We start from the raw sequence: 18,843 nt of genomic DNA, 5'->3' as shown, positions 1-18,843 counted from the left end.
AAATGAAGCATAGGTTAAACAAATGTGTAGTTTCTTCTTTAATTAGAAAGCTGAGCTATTAGGAAAATAATCACACAGTATCTTTTGTCATAAGTTTGAATAGGACTTCCTTGTTTGGATAGTTGATTTTGTGTTTGGTTTATAAATGGACAAACAGGAAGGAAAAATGAAGGAGGGAGTGAGGCTTTCATTTTTTTCCTCCTAGAACATTTTTACTTTGGAAACAGACCAACTGAACTGCCCTCTAAATCTTAGCCCTGTTGATGTTTCTTCAAATAAGTATCTTTCCTCTCTTGTCCCACACTGTTTCACTGATTTGATTTGAAAAGTTTCCCCTGAGGGGTCTTTTTTCTGTGTTTTCCTCAGACAGTTTGAGAGAGAGAAGGCATCTAGGGCTATGCAACATGAATGTAAATTGCTGCTCTGCAAGGAAGGATTTGGTTAATAAAGAATGCTTGAAGTCAATAAGTTATTAGAGCTGACTTGTTGTCCCTACTTTAACCGAGCCAGCACAAGTAAAAAATAACAAAGAAAAAACATATGAAGGGGCCCTAGTGATTTTAGTAACTTTTTACTTCACAAGTTTTCTTTTGAATGAGTTTAAATACTCTTCTAGAACCTTTAAAGGTATTCCTGAAATTCAGTATCTCTAACTATATGCATTACTTTGCCTCTTTAGCATTGATACTTTCTTTTAAATTTCAAGCTTTGTGCATTAAATATGTTGAATAGCATATTGAAGTTTTTAACTTTTCTTGGCAGAATATAGAATATATTAATACCCCTTTGTGATGTGAAGAAAGATAATCTGAATATTTCTTATTATTTTTGAAAAAATACTAGAAGTTATAACAATGTTTTTTTTGGTTTTTTTTTTTTTTTTTTTTTTTTTTTTGCTAATGTACGGCATTGAGATACAACCCAGGAATGGGGTTGGTGAGTGCTGGAATGCAGGCTTAGCTGGTGAATATGGGGAAGATTCTGGTGGAATTTATGGTTCCACTCAGCTTATCCTAGGTATATATATTCTGGCCACAGTCTCTGTCTGTTGGCTGTATTAATCTCTGCTCAAATTTGAAGGGAGCAGAGAATATTCCTTCAGCTAATATTCTAGCTTGCAGTTAGTTAGTTTATTTAAAAATGTTTGGACTGAAAAGTAGCTTGGTGGAATCTCAGTAAGAAAAGAGAGTTGAGTAATCCATTCAAGATCAAAATTGCTGTTTAGATCTTTCTCCTTCAAAATTTCTGTGCTATTATAACTAATGCTAAGCATTTTGTAAGGATAGCTGATGGCCACATCACAGTTCTGTAGCTCATATGGATCATGAAAACTAGGTACATACATTCTGTAATGCATTTTCGTGTTCCCAGGACCAAATACATGTATATGATAGTTGGGAAGACTTTTTTTTTTTTTTTTTTTTTTTTCCCCCATTAAAATGTATGCCAAAGTTCCAGAGCTGGGGAAAGAGTAGTTTAGTACTATGATGTAGATGTAGTATTGGTGTACAAGATACCAACGTTTAATTTATGATCTTATGCTTTCTACACTGGCAGTTCTACAGAAATAAATACACAGCTGTTCTCTGGACAGCTATTTTGCAAAATGATAATGAATTAAAATAAATGCCGACTATTACAAATTCCAGTTGTGTGCTTGTGCCAACTGTAAAATATTTCTCCATCACAACATTAAACGAATATTTTCCTTAGTATTATTAATATGTTTCAGACTTTCAAAGGTATTTAAGGGTGCTTAGTGCTAGGCAGTAACAGAATGGCACAAATTTGTATCCCACAAAGTTCTTGAATTGTAAAGCAAGATCAGTTGTTCTTGTAAGAACTCAAGTATGAAGTTGTGAAAACATCTGCACTTTGATAAAGTCATAGCTCATGAATATTTCATGAATACTGGATTACAACTCAGAGACTGTGAAAGAATAATTTTCAGTTTCTGCTATTAGAAAGTCAAATATAATGTAAATAATGTTATGATATGATATGTGCTGAACTTTCATCTTGAAATCACTTGGCAAGAAGAAGTTACTGTCAGGACAAACCCTTTGCTGATATAAAAAATACAGTTCTCTTGACTAGATCAATGCTAATTTACTTTATGTGGCAAGGTAAAGCCTTGCTGCTATAAAACTGATGATGAAAAATTCAGGGTGCTTGTTCATCTGTACTTTCTTATAATACACCGATTGAATAAAATTAACTTCTATTTCAAAACAATGGTTGCATCAGAGCAAAATGTAGCAAACAATTGCTAGCTAGGTCTCAGAATTTTACTATTTATATGAACAATACAGACTGATACTCAGAATATCCCTTCATATAGTCTTGTACTCTGAGAGTTTGCAAAAATATCATTCATTTTAGGCTTTTTGGATTCAGAAAGGAAAATGAAATCAGAGAAAAAGTACCAGCTCTATATGTATTGACACCATTAAGCAGAAAGGTTTTTTCAGGTTTACTTAAAATACAGAGTAATGTTAGTTTTTGCAAGCATTTTCACCACAGCATGTGGTGAAACCATTTTGAAAGCAGACTTTGCTGTTTTTTACATTGCCTTCCTGCATTCATCTTGAAGGAAAGATTTAGTTGAATTTATAAAATTAGAAGGAACTGATCTGTTAAACTAATCTGAGATTTAGAAAAAAAAAATATTTTGGGACTTATCCTTCCCTTTAACTTTTCACTTTTGGAGACTGGGGCTCAAATAGTTATGGATAGACAGCACATCTTCCCTTACTATTCTGTCAACCTAAGTAAATTGAAAAATGTAACTGGCAGTCTTTATCCAAAAAGTCTACTGGAAAAAATTGTACTTGCCAGGACCTGTGTAGGTTTTAGAGTGCTGACCATGCCTGTGGAAATAGGAACATTTGGCTAGCATCTACTGCGTGGTCACTGCTAGCAGTGTCTTGAGCAAAAGAGTTTGTAAAATTGCCTGATGAATGGGGAAAAGGATTTATCTGCCAACCTTTTACAAGAACAGAGTACCTGATGTTGCTTGATCTCCATTCAGGGAAACGAGGTCATTAGAAAAGATAAAGAAAGTAAAAGTGATGTGTTATGTTGGTATTGCTGCTACAAAGAAGGGGTTCTTCAGTACAGGTTTATTTGGCTGATCTTTACAGTCAGGATTGAAATGCCTGTAAAATGACACTTCTAATCTATGGCTGCTTGGGAATTGCTAACTTGCTTTGGCTTGCCCTTTTTACCCTTGCAGCTCAATAAGGAAATGAGTCCTGGGAAAGCTATACAGTCAGATTAAAGCATACAAATCATTAGCTCTTGCCACACAGCTCAAGTTTATCACATGGCCAGTTTGTGGACAATGAATGAACATGTAGAGTGGGAAGAAACTGCCCTCAGTGATGTTCGAATGTGGAGACCTCATTAAAGTAAAAATCTTTAAGGAAATACTCTGAGGATGTTGGAGTCATTTTGCCTTATATGGAATCCTGGTTCAGATCCATTCTAGGTTGCATAGGCTATGGGATATTAGGTCTCCCAAGCCAAAATTGACATTCCTTAACATGTCTTCATATGAACACACCGGGGACACCTGAATCCCTCTGTTAGCTTTGTTCTCTTGTTTGGGAACATAATTCCTGAGAATATAACTTCTACTGGCAGGTTGGCTTGTGATTTCTTGATAGCAGGAGCATTTATGCAATATCCTTTCATTTATATATTTAACCTATATAATTTCAGGGACTGACATATTCTAGAGTTTGCTGACATTCAGTATCATGTGAATTTACCTATGAAGTATTTTCAGGTACTTATGGGCTATATGTGGAAGAGACTTGAGAAAATCCACAGGGAAAAGAGGCTGGCAGTGTTTTTTTACACATGCTGACTATGCATACTTCAACAGTTACAGACCATTCATTATTTTTTGAATGCCTCTTTTGGGTTCTTAGTTTCAAATATATTCAATTCAGCTTTTGGAGAACTGGGTACATGGAGGAAAAATCAGTCACTAGAAGACTTGAGAACCAGACTGGGCTACTTTTCTGAAAAAAAAAACACAACACATTGGCTTTAAAGGATACAACATTAAAATGAACTGCTCTGGAAGTTGCTCTGAGAAATTTTATCTTTATATAGCTTTTCCCCTCACCAAGAAACGTGATATTTAAAATAAATTTCATCTACATACCCTTGTATGAAAGTATCTTCCGGTTTTATTTCTGCCTGCAGTTAGTTTGTGATGAAGGATAACTCATTGTTACTGGTTGGAACTGGATTTAAAACTAGCCACATCAGCTGCAGAACATAATCGGTCTTGAAAAATCTCAGTGTAATCAGAAGTAGATCATTTGTTGTTCAGCCAACTGTGTAATGAGTAGGGAAGTAGTTTAGTTGATGAGAGCAAGCACAGAGAAAAATAAATAAATAAAAATAAAATCAGACCAGCTGACTATCACATTTTATGTCTGATTTTTAATCAAAACCAAGATTGTTTGACTTTTTTAGATATTAAATCCAAAAAGTCAGAATTTAAAGATGAGATGGAGAAAAATATATCACACGTGTCTGCAGAGTTCCTAAGCAAAGCTTTGTTCACTTGTGCATACAATGTAATTACTCTGTTTCTGTATGTTTATTTCTCCATTTGATGGAACTGAAATTTGCTTTTTCATGGCAAGTGTTATTCTTACTCTGGCTTTCATCAGTATTGTGAAACAAATACAACAACAAGTTACAAAACAAACAAACAAACAACCCCAAAACATGTTTAAAAATTTCTGAAAGAAATTATAGGAGTTACAATAATTATACCAGCTAACCAAGTGGTCCACTTTAGTGAGAATATAGACCTCTGTGATGGTAAAATAGCACGGTGTTTTTATTTTTCCAAACGTGGCTTGATAATATGCTGCACGTAAAACATTAAACTCTTATAAGGAGTCTTATCTATTTGCAAAGAGCCTTTTGTGAGGCAATGGGGGCATTAGTTAAGGAAAAAGGTAGTAGTTTTGGAGTAAGATCATTTCAGTGTTCGTGGCTGATGCTGTAGCTAGTTGCAGGCCAGCACAGGTTACCTAGCTGCCACAACAAGGTCACTGGAAAGGTGATATAAACTTAATTACTGTCCTGCCTACTCAGAGAAGAAAGCAGAACAATGCTGTTGTGGGAATAGAGTTTTCACTTTGGACACAGAAGAGTTTAAAAACAAAAACAACAACAAGAAAACACCTCAAGGTTATGCATATAGCTGAGGGATTCCATATCTTAAAAGAACTATTTAATTAACATTATCATATTTATATTTGTCATATGCACTTTATCTATGTACATTTTCAGCAGTGTCTATAAGTAGCCTTATGCTTAAATAACTTCAACACATGGAAAATGGAATGCATGGAGATTTTTAATATAGGTTGTAAAAAGCTTATCATAAATGCTATTAGCACGAGGATTAAACTCCAAGCTGAAATGAATGTGTGTGAAACAAAGAATTGTTTTGGCTGCAGCTGTTTTTGGAAGAAAAAAAAAAGAACCCACTTCGCTGAAGCCTTCAGTGGTCCAAAAAAGCTAAATAGCACATGTCCCTTAGAAAGACTGTTATTCCCAAGTAATCCGGAAATCAACTTTGTGTGTAAATATACAAGTATATATATTTCAGTTTGTTTTGTTGTAATGTTCAGAGTTTTGACAAAAAATGATACATATTTCCATTAGTATCATAAAAGATTAATCTAGCCTTTGGTCAAAAGATTATGCAAAAATTTTATCTAGAGCCAGTCTACCAAATTTTACCCTCTCTCCAGGCAAATTGCATACTGCCTTTAAAATTTTAGTTAATTTTAGCAGCTGGCCTCTTGTGGTCTTTTACAGCAGAATGAAGTGTTAAAATTTTCTTCTTGCATTTTTTTTAGGTCTTTCAAGTTGCATATGTCATCATCAAATCTGCTAATGCTCCACGACCTGGAAACTGGATTTTGGAACGCTCCATAGATGGCACAGAGTTCAGACCATGGCAGTACTATGCAATTAGCGACACAGAATGTTTAACTCGTTATAATATCACACCAAGAATTGGGCCACCAACGTACAAGAGAGATGATGAAGTGATCTGCACCTCCTATTATTCCAGACTCGTTCCCCTGGAACATGGAGAGGTACGTTTGTTTTTGCACTTGTGGTTTGCGAGTGTGAACATGGACTGACTGCAACTTGAAAACACTTGAATTCCAATTACAGAGTTCATCGCCCTCAGCACTACCAGATGATCTGTTATTCTTCTTTAATGATACTATCTTTACATCATGTACCAGTATAGAAAACTTTTAAAAGTTGGGATAAAACCTGTCTTTAGCTCTACACATTCCTATTACAAAACTCTTTGTTCCCTCTCTATACACATAATTTGATGGTGGCTATTAACTGTGAATTATTAGTTGCTTTATCCTATGAAAGACTACAACAGAGGCTCTATGTTCTGCCAGGTTTTTCATTTAATAAAGAAAATCCCTGTGTTAGGAACACCTGGTCGTGAGATAAAGCTGCAAACACTGTTGAAGTGCTCGGCACAGCTGGAACTCCTAAACTAGCCTTGGCATTGTTTCAGGGATGAAGCATAATTAAAAGAGCTATGAGTTGTGCAGCCTCACTGTTGATTGTTCGTTCTTTTAGCAAACTCTATTCATGGTATTTGTGTAATTTATTTCATAGAGGCAGCCACATAATGAAACGATACATTAAAACCAGTGGTTATTCTATTGTGAATGCTATCATGCAAGAGTATGATAATAAATGCAGTGTTATCCTATGGAGAATGCTACTAACTCTTAGCTTCATAGGAGCCAACATGTATTTATTGCTTAAAAAAAGAGTGGAGTGTGTTGCAGTAAAGGGCTGAAGTTTGTCAAGCTTTTTCACATAAAATTATGTTTCAGCAAGACAAAAACGATGAAATTCAGGTGACATCAAATCCCATTTGTTTTAATCAAATTTTTGTTTCAGTGATGTAAACATATCCCCTACAGATCAAATGGAACAGACAAAGAAACTTAACCTGGCTTTCACCACAATTAATCAGAAAGCCCTTAGGCTGACTGTGTACAAACAGTGCCTCTTGTAATGAATGTCTGATAGGCTGTCCAGCTCCAACCCAGAAATGATAGAGATTCAGATTAGTGACTTTTCTCCTTTTAATCAACAGCCCTATCCAGAACATTGTTGTTGTTTGTTCGTTTGTTTTTTCTACATGTAATAGCATAAAAACAGTAGAAGAATATAAAAAAATGACAGAATTAAGTTTCTGTGTGCTACATAAATAAATGTTGTTGCTAACAAAGAACAGACTGCTCCATTGTAGCTGGAACAGCAGACAAGAATATTCCTGGACAGAGAATGTCATAATGAACTTTGGCACTCTTTAAAAATGTATATATATTTAATGCTTTGTAATTGGTTCTGGACAATATATTGAACCATATGGGGCTCTACAAAGTTCCACGCATCAGTTGATGTCTGCAGATACCTGCTTTGTATCTTTATCCAGCATTTGTTAGCAAGCCACTGTTGTGCACTTTGCTTGTAGTGCCTTGATCTGAAAGAACAAGGTTAAATGACCATGTGTCTCAATGTGTCTTAACAACATTTAGCTAAATCAGACATTTTGCCAGTTTGGCTGCTAGATTTTTTGCCGGTTTAAAGAGGTATAACTGCACTGTTGTATAATCTTTTGTTAACTTGATTAATACTGCTTGAAGATGTGCTCATAGATCTTCATAACACTGCTTCCAGAAATTTATGTAATGGAGTCAGGGCTTATGATGAATTCCAAGGCTCAGACTACAACTGCTGAGAAATGATCTTCAATTAGGGAAGACAAATAAGACAAAAATATACAATTCAAATATATCAGCATATGTAAGGCGTATATAAACAAAATGCAAGCAGTATATTAGCCAAATACAGCAGTGTACATGGAGAATCTTTATTTTTCTTCCTTAATGTATCTGTCCCTACTATTTCTTCCTTTTCCTAGTAGGAAAGATTCCCCTATTGTCTCTATGTAAATTACAATGTATTATTACAGATTTTCTACTGGTCTAGCCAGTAGATAAGTTTAGAATTAAAATGTGAATAAGGTTAAACTTTTCATCATTTGAAAACGCTATTCATGAACAGAGATAATATGTATTCCCAGAGAACTGGAGCTTAAGGCAGGAGAGATTATCTAAAATGAAATGGCTTGTGTTGTGCAGGAGGTAAGGCCAGTTGGCTGTAAAAGACCTTTTTAGGTCTTCAGACCTTTAGAGCCTAAATGGTAAGAAGAAAACACAGCATGCTAGAACTAACACCATGGTTGGATCCTTCTCTCATTATGAAAATCAAAGGATTGCAATGAGCTCAGCAAATTCTACATCTGTAATTAATGCCAAATGAGTAGGATATGATCCACAATGCTACAGCTGGGCTTATGTACAGTGAGTTTATCTGTATATGTATTTTTTTCAGTGGAAGAAATGCAATGTTATTTGAATATTTGGCCAACAGTTCTGTCTTGTAAATGCCATCAAAAAATATGACTTCTGAATGAATATATTGCAACAGTTTACCTAGAGAAAACAGACTGAGATGGGTGGGCATGTTCTGTTTTCATTTGCATACAACATGGATAATCGGAGGAGCAGTCTGTTCTTTATGTCTGTGAGAGATGATGAAAGAAGTAATCTGAAACTGCAAGAAGTAAAATATGCTTCAGAGATAAGGAGAATTTCTAATAGAGCAAGGAAAGGACAGTAGTACGTTGTCTTGGAAGACTGCAGAGTTACCATCAACAATGGTCTTCAAGAACAGATTGGTCAAACATCTGACACAAGTTCAGTTAATCCTGTTTTGGGATTGTCTAGATGTTCTAGAGGAATTCTCTGCTTCTATGAGAGCTGAATATTATATAAGGTGATTCTAATTTGCAGGATCTGACCTGGAAAAAGGTCAGATAACTGTTGTTCTGCAGTTGGAAAATGATGATTAGTTTCTAAATAGGCTATCTGAAAAGTGAAATTATTCAAACATGTTATATTAGACTATTTAGAAATAAGGGTGATAGACCATAAATGGCAAAAGCATATAGTAGAGAGTATGAGCTCCATTACCAGACTCTGTATATTTTTGAAATAACACAATTGCTGTCTGTGAAGTCCCTAGTTGTACAGAACTAAACTACTTCTTTATTATTATTTTAAATTTTTAGTAATATTTTCAGGAGAAATATTTGACAATACTGGCAAAGGTCATACTATAAATCCAAGAGTAGTATATGAGACAAAATTGCTCTGCATAAATGAGGATGTACCTTGCATTCTAAAATGTATCTGATGAGCCTAGTGCATAACCCTTTACTAGTTGAGGCGGACATCAGGTTTACTGTTTCTACCTCAAAATGTAGCACAAACTGTCATCTATGAATCTATGATCACATGAAACTGTATCTTTGTGTGCTGTTAAGTTGCTTTGGAAAGGAGCAGGAAGCTGTTTCTGGAATAAGTTGCACTGCTTGATAACAAAAGCCATATTACTGGGGCTAACTTGGGATTGTGTGAGATGGAGAGATGGAGACCAGATGGGTTGTTTCGTGGTGGCAGCCTCCTGCTTTCAATTATCTGCATTGTGACTTCCCACTGTGCTGTCATATCACTGAGTATTCTTTGCTGACTGGGCAGCCCTGTCCCAACAGGATATAGAATTAATGACTCCACATTGAGCACATGCACAATATTATATTTTGCAATAAGATCTCTACAAATCGTTTAGGAAAAATCTGTAAGGACAAAACCATGCTTATGGCCAGAGTTGCATGTTCCATGTCAATAAGGGAGAAGAAGGAGGACCAGCTAACTAAGGACTAGCTTGTGGTACTGCACTTCTCCATATGTTAACTCCACAAATATCCAGGAGCCATGAGACTTTATGATAAACCAAGACTGGTGGTTTCAGAACTGTGTTATTCAGGAAGTGGGAGTTACACCTGTAGGTGGAAAGTGGGAAATAAAAAATAATTCCAGGTGAGTCAACATCTCACCATCTTCAGTTGCTAGAAAACAAGCTTAATTTCTATGTTTTTAATTCTCACACTAAGATGTTTGTTGTTGCAAATAGATCATAATTATGTTTATGATTAAGTCATTCCCTCTTCCTAGATTCACACGTCACTGATCAACGGTAGGCCTAGTGCTGATGATCCTTCGGAAAAGCTTTTGGAATTTACTTCAGCACGATACATTCGCTTACGACTGCAGCGTATTAGAACCCTTAATGCTGACCTCATGACTCTCAGCCATCATGATCCTAAAGAACTAGACCCCATTGTTACCAGAAGGGTAAGATGATTGTTCAGAAACACTTCTCAGTGTGGCAGAATGGGAAAGACTTTTCTGATCTCTTTGATGAAGTACTTGATCATTGCCATTCACAGAGTTGTTTTATCAGGTTGTTAACTAATTTCTGCCTTCCCTATGAGTTTATTAGCAACAATACCTTGCCAGATACAACTTCAAGAAATAATTTTAAAGATTATTTTTTGTTTCTTTTTATTTATTTGTTTGCTCAAATGATTTAAGCTGGGAATGTAATTTCTAATTCTCTATCAAAAAAGAAAAAATAGTCTGGCTAAATGAAAGTGTCGCTTGAGGTTGCTCTTGATGCAATTTCAGTACATTTTCTCATGTGTTAAGTTTTCAGTGCTCTGATCCATAAAAAGAATTATTTGTAAACCTTGCTACAGTAAATTTTGATGTCTGATAAGAGTTTTCTTCTTTTCTTTACACCATTTTAATTTACTGTGTTCAAGCACAGAAATAACAATGCAAAACATCTAGAATTTTAACACTTTTCTTAAAGTAATCTTTACACACTTGGTATTGAAACTGGATTGGGTAGCTGCGTATAGAAGAGAAAAAGGAGCCTGGCTCTTAGCGGGCCTTGGAGGGCACTTTCAAGGCAGCCCCACTCTCATCTCCATTGAAGGTGCCTGTTCAGCTGCAGCATTTCAGAAGCACAAGATCTGGATGTTCCATTCGTTCCACCTACCCCATGGGGGAGTTGCTAGCACAGGGACTGCATGCATGAGGATTAGGCGTCTGTTCCAGCTGTGCTTTGCTGGATGTAGGATAGCAGTTAACACAAAAACTGAACAGGTGAGATATTCATATGGAACAAGCTGGTAGATATTTTAGCCTTTCCATAATACTGTAATATCAAGAAATACACCCCAAAAAGGAAGGCTTGAGATACAAACATGCAGTTTACTTGGGAAACAAGGGTTCTGAGGATAAGCATACCCATTGCCTTCATAACGTACACTGCTGTATAATCCAGTACTTAGTATTAGTTTACCCAGCAAGATTTAGTGCAGCTCTGCATGAACAGCTACACATCTTCATCTCCATAAGACATGGGTTTTACTGGGCCAGGGTTCTTGTGTCCTGATGTCTCACTTTGTGTCTCATCCATTGTGTGACCAACGACAACCAAGATAGTCATTTCCAGCTTTCTGTATTCCATTTTTGTTTTTGAAGACTTTACGTCCAGTTGTTGATACCAATTTTATTGGTGTCTTGTATAAATCTTGCAAAAGGGCAGATGCAGAACTTTTCCAAGTGTTCAACAGCAGGTTTGTTTCTGTGTTTTGCTTCTTTTATTTATTTCTCTCTGTAGCATTTGGTTAGCGTTAGTCTGTTGTTCAACTTCAAGCTGCACACAGCTGCTGTGAGCCATATAGAGTTTAAGCTTTAAGAAAACAAGACAAAGGGGATGAAGAAGTGAATGCAACGAGCTTTTTCTGTACTAACAAATACAGCTCTGCTTTCTGGTCATCCTCCTACTTTTCCCAGCCTGGACCTCTACTCTGTAATTAAGGGCTTATTGTTCTCTCTCTTTTCTGTAATGTTATAATAAAAAAAATAAACACTTAAAAATTAAGTATTCAATCAAAGAGGCTAGTTTGCTCTGGCTCCAATATCCTTCCATGAAATAACAGTCCATGGAGTCAGCAGGTCTGACCACCCAAGGCCGCCACCTCATCCTGAAGCAGATGACCCTAGGGCTGATAGATCTGGGAGTCTTGAACTTTTACCTAGAAGTGTGGTCGAAAAATATTTTTTTTCATTCCCCTCTAGTACTAGTACATACTTCCCAGGATACAAACAAGCCAACCATGTTGATACTGCAGCTGTAACTGAACCCAGATGGTCATTTCCTGCCTCTTCCTTGCCTTGAAAATTAAATCTTTTCCTTATGTATGCGCTTTTGCTCACCACATCTCAACATTAATGGATTCTATTGTGCTGCATCACCAATTTTAAGCTAAAAGTTTGGATAGCCTAGTACACTGCGTCACACTAGTAGCAGACTTAGTCTAGAAGGAGGTGCACAAAGTGATTTTAAGGGAGGGCATAGTTCCCATTTTAAGAAAGCACACATTTACTTCACAAACTGGAATTCAAATATAGCATTTTGTTATGCTACATGGCTTTTATGGTGGAAAAAAGTTTCTTTTACAAGCAAATTTTGGTTACAGTTGCTGGTCTTTCCTGAAACTTAGGAATGGTGCATTATTTAAAGTTAAAACTTAGTTGCTGTTTTGTACCACTGAGTTAAAACATAGGAAAAAAAAAAATCCCAAATGGAAGGCTTCCCCCAGCTCAATGATCTGGACGAGGGGATCGAGTGCACCCTCAGTAAGTTTGCAGATGACACCAAATTGGGCTCAAGTGTTGATCTGCTTGAGGGTAGGAAGACTCTGCAGAGGGATCTGGATGGGCTGGAACAGTGGCCCAAGGCCAACTGTATGAGGCTCAAAAAGGCCAAGTGACAGGTCCTGCACTTCGGTCACAACAACCCCATGCAACACTACAGGCTGGGAGATGAGTGGCAGAAAGGGACCTGGGGGTATTGGTTGACAGCCAGCTGAATGAGCCAGCAGTGTGCCCAGGTGGCCAAGAAAGCCAACAGCATCCTGGCTTGTACGAGAAATACTGTAGCCAGCGGGACTAAGGAAGTAATTGTCTCACTGGACTCAGCTCTAGTGAGGCCATACCTCAAATATTGTTTTTAGTTTTGGACCTTTCACTGCAAAGAGGACATTGAGGTGATGGATCATGTCCAAAGAAGAGGAACAAAGCTGGTGAACGGTCTAGAGAACAAGTCTTATGAGCAGAGCTGAGGGAGCTAGGGTTATTTAAGCTGGAGAACAGGAAGTTCAGGGGAGACCTTATTGTGCTCTATTGTTACCTTAAAGGAGGCTATAGCAAGGAGGGGATTGGGCTCTTTTCCCAAGCACCAAGCAATAAGATAAGGAAATGGTCTTAAGTTGTGCCAGGGGAGGTTTAGGAATATTAGGATTTTTTTTTTTTTTTTTTTTTTTTCCACTAAAAGGGTTGTGAAGCATTGGAACAGGCTGCCCAGGGAAGCAGTTGAGTCACCGTCCCTGGAGGTCTTCAAAAAAACACGTAGATGTAGAGCTTAGTGACATGGTTTAATGGTGGACCTGGCAGGGCTAGGTGAAGGGTTGGACCAGATGATCTTAGAGGACTTTTCTAACATAAATGACTGTGATGCTATTCTACTTTTCTAAGTGACAGAAATTCATAGTATTTTCTTGACATGTTTTAAGTCACAAAATAATAGAATGCTGGCATTTTATTATGTAGGAGGGAATATATATGTGTGTGTATATATATATGTAATGTCTTTTAATCATTCTTTTTTCAACTTTAATTTTTGTAGTACTACTACTCAATAAAGGACATCTCTGTTGGTGGCATGTGTATTTGTTATGGCCACGCTCGAAGCTGTCCTCTGGATGAAATCACAAAGGTATTTTTTGATCTCATTGATCTATTTTTACAAAACAACTTGTCCGATTTAAAAAGGTCTTTGCCTAAGAATGGGAAAGAGAAGGCTAAAATACTACATAATGCATACAAATTATTTGCTATAATTTTCTTCCTTTTCTTTGTAAGCATATCTGTGTCTCTGGTAATTTAACTTTTTTGAAGGGAATTTTTACGTTGGCATTAAAATTAAACAACTTGAAAGGCATTACAAGAAATAGTCTGAGTTGCAAAAGGAGGAGTTTCCCTGTTGTAGAAATGCTACTCCCCAGTAGTTGATACAATGTGGTTGAATAGTTTAATGCTAATTGATAAGTATTTGTGAGCATTGACATTTTTGGGGGAATAAATCAGATATTAGGCAAACTTATGAGAACATTGAATAAGTTTTCTGTTTAAAAATATTTAAAGAAAATGATGTGTTTTCTTCTTTTTCCTAGAAATTGCAGTGCCAGTGTGAGCACAACACATGTGGAGAGAGCTGTAACAAATGCTGTCCTGGGTATCATCAGAAACCATGGAGACCAGGAACCATTTCTGCTGGGAACAAATGTGAGAGTAAGTATGCACAAAGGTTTAGATAATTTCATAAAGGCTTACTATGCTCTTGTTTGAGGTTGCTTTTCATACAGATCTACACTGATTCCCCCAAATATCCTAAAAACTGTCTTCATGGAGTAGAGAGCCTACTTCTAATCTTAACTGTTTAGATGATTTTGAATATTCTATCTAATGTGACTGCCTGGCTAATGGAAGTGGCATGCAGTAAAACTTTCAGAAAGGATGAGACAAAAGAGGCTCGGGGATTTATTATACTCCTGCAAAAACTAGCAGATTTGCATCAATCCCTTTGTTAGCTACTTGAAATGCAAACTTCTTACTTGATCATAAATTTTGTCAGGTAAAAAACAAAAATCACCTTTGTTCTGATAACAAATCTTTTGAAAGAAAGTCCTTACTGGCCAATTACATTTCAGATTAGTTGATAGATTGACTTAGGCTGTGACAGTAGTTCAGTACAGATGAGTGTCTCTAGGGCTAGCTAGTGTATTTTCCCTCCTCACATCACTAATGCCTGGCACAAGCTGCAGACAATTAAAAACATACTAGATAAAATTTACAGTTGCTAATGGAAAAGTTTTTTTTAGTAGAAGTTTTTACATAAATTTCAATGTCACTGTTTGGAAAATAAGTGCTTGTTTTGACTGAAAAGTATGTTCTAACCTAAATCAAATATATACTTATCTACTGGCACTGTTGAGTTCTTAGACTTTTGTCTACAATACAAATAAGAGATGAATCAGGCAGATTTTCTTCTATAATACAGAAGACAGAAGATGTAACAGCAGCTCAAAGTAATAGCACACATCGCTATTGGCATCACTGCTGAAAGGAGTGTGATCTGTGGAATACTGTTAAGAAGGGTGCTATTAAAGTGGTGACAGTGTTTTTGAAATGTGCTTACTTACTAAGAAATTGAGTGTATTTGAGACTACTGATGCATACAGCATGGTTAATGGGAAAAAAAAAATCACACATTTGAGATGAATTGATATGTTCTTTGACTTACAATTTTCTCTTTGAAAAATGTGTGGTAGAAACTGTAATGTAATGTACATTTTTTAAAAAAGTGGATTTCTTTTCTATTTCTTCTTAGAGTGCAACTGTCATAACAAAGCAGAAGATTGTTATTACAATCAGAGTATTGCAGATCAGAAAAGGAGCATGGATATTCACGGCCAGTATATAGGAGGTGGTGTCTGTTTAAACTGTACTCAACATACTGCTGGGATCAACTGTGAAACGTGTGCTGATGGATACTTTAGACCACACAAAGTAAGATCTGGAATATACCATTTTAATGTTATTTTACATTCATACATGTGCTGTTATCCATTGTAGAATAACTAAAAACTATACAGGATTTTATTTTATTTTTTAATAAATCACATACCACCATAACTTTCAGAGAAAAGCATAAAGTGCTTGTCCAGTTGTGTGGAATGGCAGGTCTAATTGCTCTAAAAGAAACTGTTAGAGAAGAAAAGAGTAAATAAATATGTTTCCCTAGTGTGGAAATGTAGATGTTGTGATAGGAAACCCATTTCTCCTGTGGATAAAGCTCAAAAAGTGCCAGCACTGAATATCTGATGTCTTCAGAAGTGCCAAAATTATGTACTGTCCTATACCAGCCCATGTCAATCAGTGTTTAAAAAGACCCTCACATGGTTCTAAAGTTTCTACCCCACAAGTTCTTGCTTCAGCAGGTTTATGCATATTTTCAAAAGCCCATGCTTTAGAAATCCAGCATAAAAAGGTGCAGAGAGCAAGAGTGAGTCGTAGGAGTCCTAGATTCTCTAATTCACTTGTTTTAAAAAGCACTGAAGTATTCAGTGGATTTGTGGCCACTATATATGTATACAGAGGTCATTACTGATTTGCTTTACATCCAAAGTACTCAAAGGAAAACTTCAGGTTTCCCTTATAAAAAAAAAAATCCTTTGCATGAGAGTTACATTGCCTTGTATTACAAAGCTGTATAGAACTTGAAGTTAGAACGAATTTTCATGAATAATCTGTCCACCTATTGAATACAGAGTCAAGGATTTTTTTCATTTCCTTCTTCTTTGAACTAGAGTACCTTTGCAAAAAACATCTATTCTTGTCTTAAACATTTCCATAATCTTTGGCAAACCACCACAGTGGTTAACAGCTGTCATTCAAAAAAAAAAAAAAAGTGTGTTTAAGCTGAATGTGTCAAGTTTCAACTTCCAGCCATTAGAATTACTGTACCTTTGCCTGTGCTACTGAAGACCAAATTTTGTTCCCGCATTTAAGTTTTTTTTTTTTTCTAGACTGCAATCCCCCCATTTTCTGTTTGCTAAAATTAAAAAGATTGAGTCCCTTGATCTATTGTTGTATACCAGTTTTTCTAGTCCTCATTTGTGCTAGTTCCAGTGATCCCAGACAAGAAACAGAAGTAACTTTTTAATTTTCCAGTTAATTATTTGAGAATTTGACAGAGAACATTTGTCTCGTAGGTTTCTCCCTATGATGATCACCCCTGCTATCCCTGTGGCTGTGACCCATTTGGATCTTTGAGTTCTGACTGTGTTAAAGACGAGCACCATTCTGACTCACAGCGCGGTAAGGGAGCAGGAAATAGCTTCTCTCTAAACTTAAAATCTGGGTAATGTGTCTGGGATGTAAACTATGAGGGAACAGTTTCTTTTTGTGAATGGCTGCCAGTTAGGTACCATTTCAAAACAATGGTGAATATTTAGAAAAGTGAGGTGAAAGATGTCTCAGGTTCCTGAATATGGTCTTGTTGTGTGGGAGATGGAAGGCTCTGACTTTGTGAAACAATATGAAGGATTGAGATCTAACACTGTTGTTCATGAATGCTGTTATAGCTGTCATAAAATCCATTCTGCTGCAGTCTCTGCATCTGGTACTCTGAACACGAAAAATAGATGGTGAGACTGACATTATGTCAAGTGTCCGTGGACTAATTAAGATGGAATAAATAAATGAAATAAATAAATGGAATTAACATAGAATAAATAATAAAAAGGGATGTTAAGTTACTTGCGTTCTCTGAGACATCTTGAATCCAGTTTACTGCCTGTTCTTATTTATTTATTTATCAATTTTTGCTTTTCAAGGGATGTGGCCAGGTCAATGTCAATGCAGAGAAGGTTACACAGGAGAAAAATGCGACCGTTGTGCATTTGGGTATCGAGGCTATCCAAACTGCCTTCGTTGTAACTGCAGCCTAATTGGCAGCATTAACGAAGATCCATGCACAGAACCTTGTATTTGCAAAGTAAGTATTAAACTGATTATTTTTGTTTAAAAGGGAATCCGTGGATTGAATTTGTAAATTATTATTATTATTATTATTATTATTATTATTATTATTATTATTATTATTATTATTATTATTATTATTTATTTATTTATTTATTTATTTATTTTTACTAAGGGGAGGTTATTCATTAACTTGAGATCACTTCTTTTATAACAAGTGACTTGGGGTCACAACTAGAACTAAAAATGACTAACTATTCTCTGAACTGAAAATATTGCAAATTAAGTTGCATGGTTCTGTATGATATTTAGTATTCTGTATGTTGCTCTATAAGAAAGGGCGAGACTGACATTAAAATCAAACGTGAGTGTGAGAGAATCACAGGGAGAATGACAGTGTGCCAAGCTGGGTTTGGTTTTAGGGATGAGCTGATGTTTCTCTTAAAAGCCACTGGTGACACATAAAGAAAGGATGTGTTTATAAAATCTGCTTTGTGTAAAGTAACAACATGCATTTGGAAGGAATAATTATTGGAACAGTTAAATTAGATTTATGTATGAAATATGAGTTAATTATTTTATTCTGAAATATGAACCATCAACAATTTTAACAAAAAAACAGATTTCTACCACCTCTTTCATTTTTGGTAAATACCCAATCCTCTTGAAATATCTTGCAGCTGTAGATTCTGCTGAACTTCATTACCAAGCTGTGCGTCAATATTTAAAGAAGTTACACATAATTTTCTGAACCGAATGTTAGCTAGTAGCTTATGTATTTGTTGCCAAATATGACAGTTAACAGGAGCCAAAAAACACATGGTTTGTTTGACAGTTTTTCTGAAACTGCTTAGTTCTCTTGCATGAGTTATCTGATCCAAAATATCAAGTGCATAAATAACCAGAGTCTGGAAGAAAGAAATAATTCCAATGGCCAATTTAAATAAGAAAAAAGATATACAACCATTTTGCCTGATTCCGAGCTACAGTAACACTGTTTTAGCTGATGCAGCTAACTGGTTAAAATTTTGGTATAAACTGGATGAGAAACTGTCCCCTTTCAGTGCTGTCATGGGCACGAATCTGGCATACTTAATTTTTATGCCAGATCACTGAGAGTGTCACTAGCTATCAGCCCACTTATATTGGGGAAGGAAGTTGTATGCTC

At 36.1% G+C, this 18,843-nt stretch overlaps 1 protein-coding gene across 2 annotated transcripts in view; it reads left to right on the top strand.

The window, feature by feature from the left end:
- Nucleotides 1-18,843, top strand: part of LAMA1 (laminin subunit alpha 1) — a 102,287-nt gene that overhangs the window by 22,527 nt on the left and 60,917 nt on the right. For both annotated transcript variants that reach the window (XR_011092930.1, XM_068671582.1), the window contains exons 4-10: nt 5,898-6,140; nt 10,173-10,352; nt 13,759-13,848; nt 14,306-14,423; nt 15,523-15,701; nt 16,907-17,012; nt 17,531-17,691. Coding sequence is in view for 1 of the 2 variants with exons in the window: in XM_068671582.1 (XP_068527683.1) it covers nt 5,898-6,140; nt 10,173-10,352; nt 13,759-13,848; nt 14,306-14,423; nt 15,523-15,701; nt 16,907-17,012; nt 17,531-17,691 (1,077 nt within the window). In the remaining variant the exon portion in view is untranslated. The remainder of the gene's footprint in view (nt 1-5,897; nt 6,141-10,172; nt 10,353-13,758; nt 13,849-14,305; nt 14,424-15,522; nt 15,702-16,906; nt 17,013-17,530; nt 17,692-18,843) is intronic.

Source organism: Anas acuta, chromosome 2 (genome assembly GCF_963932015.1).
Source record: "Anas acuta chromosome 2, bAnaAcu1.1, whole genome shotgun sequence".
In the NCBI taxonomy this organism is placed as follows: domain Eukaryota; kingdom Metazoa; phylum Chordata; class Aves; order Anseriformes; family Anatidae; genus Anas; species Anas acuta.
Note: the sequence above shows the minus strand (reverse complement) of the source record. Positions and strands in the feature narration are given on the sequence as shown.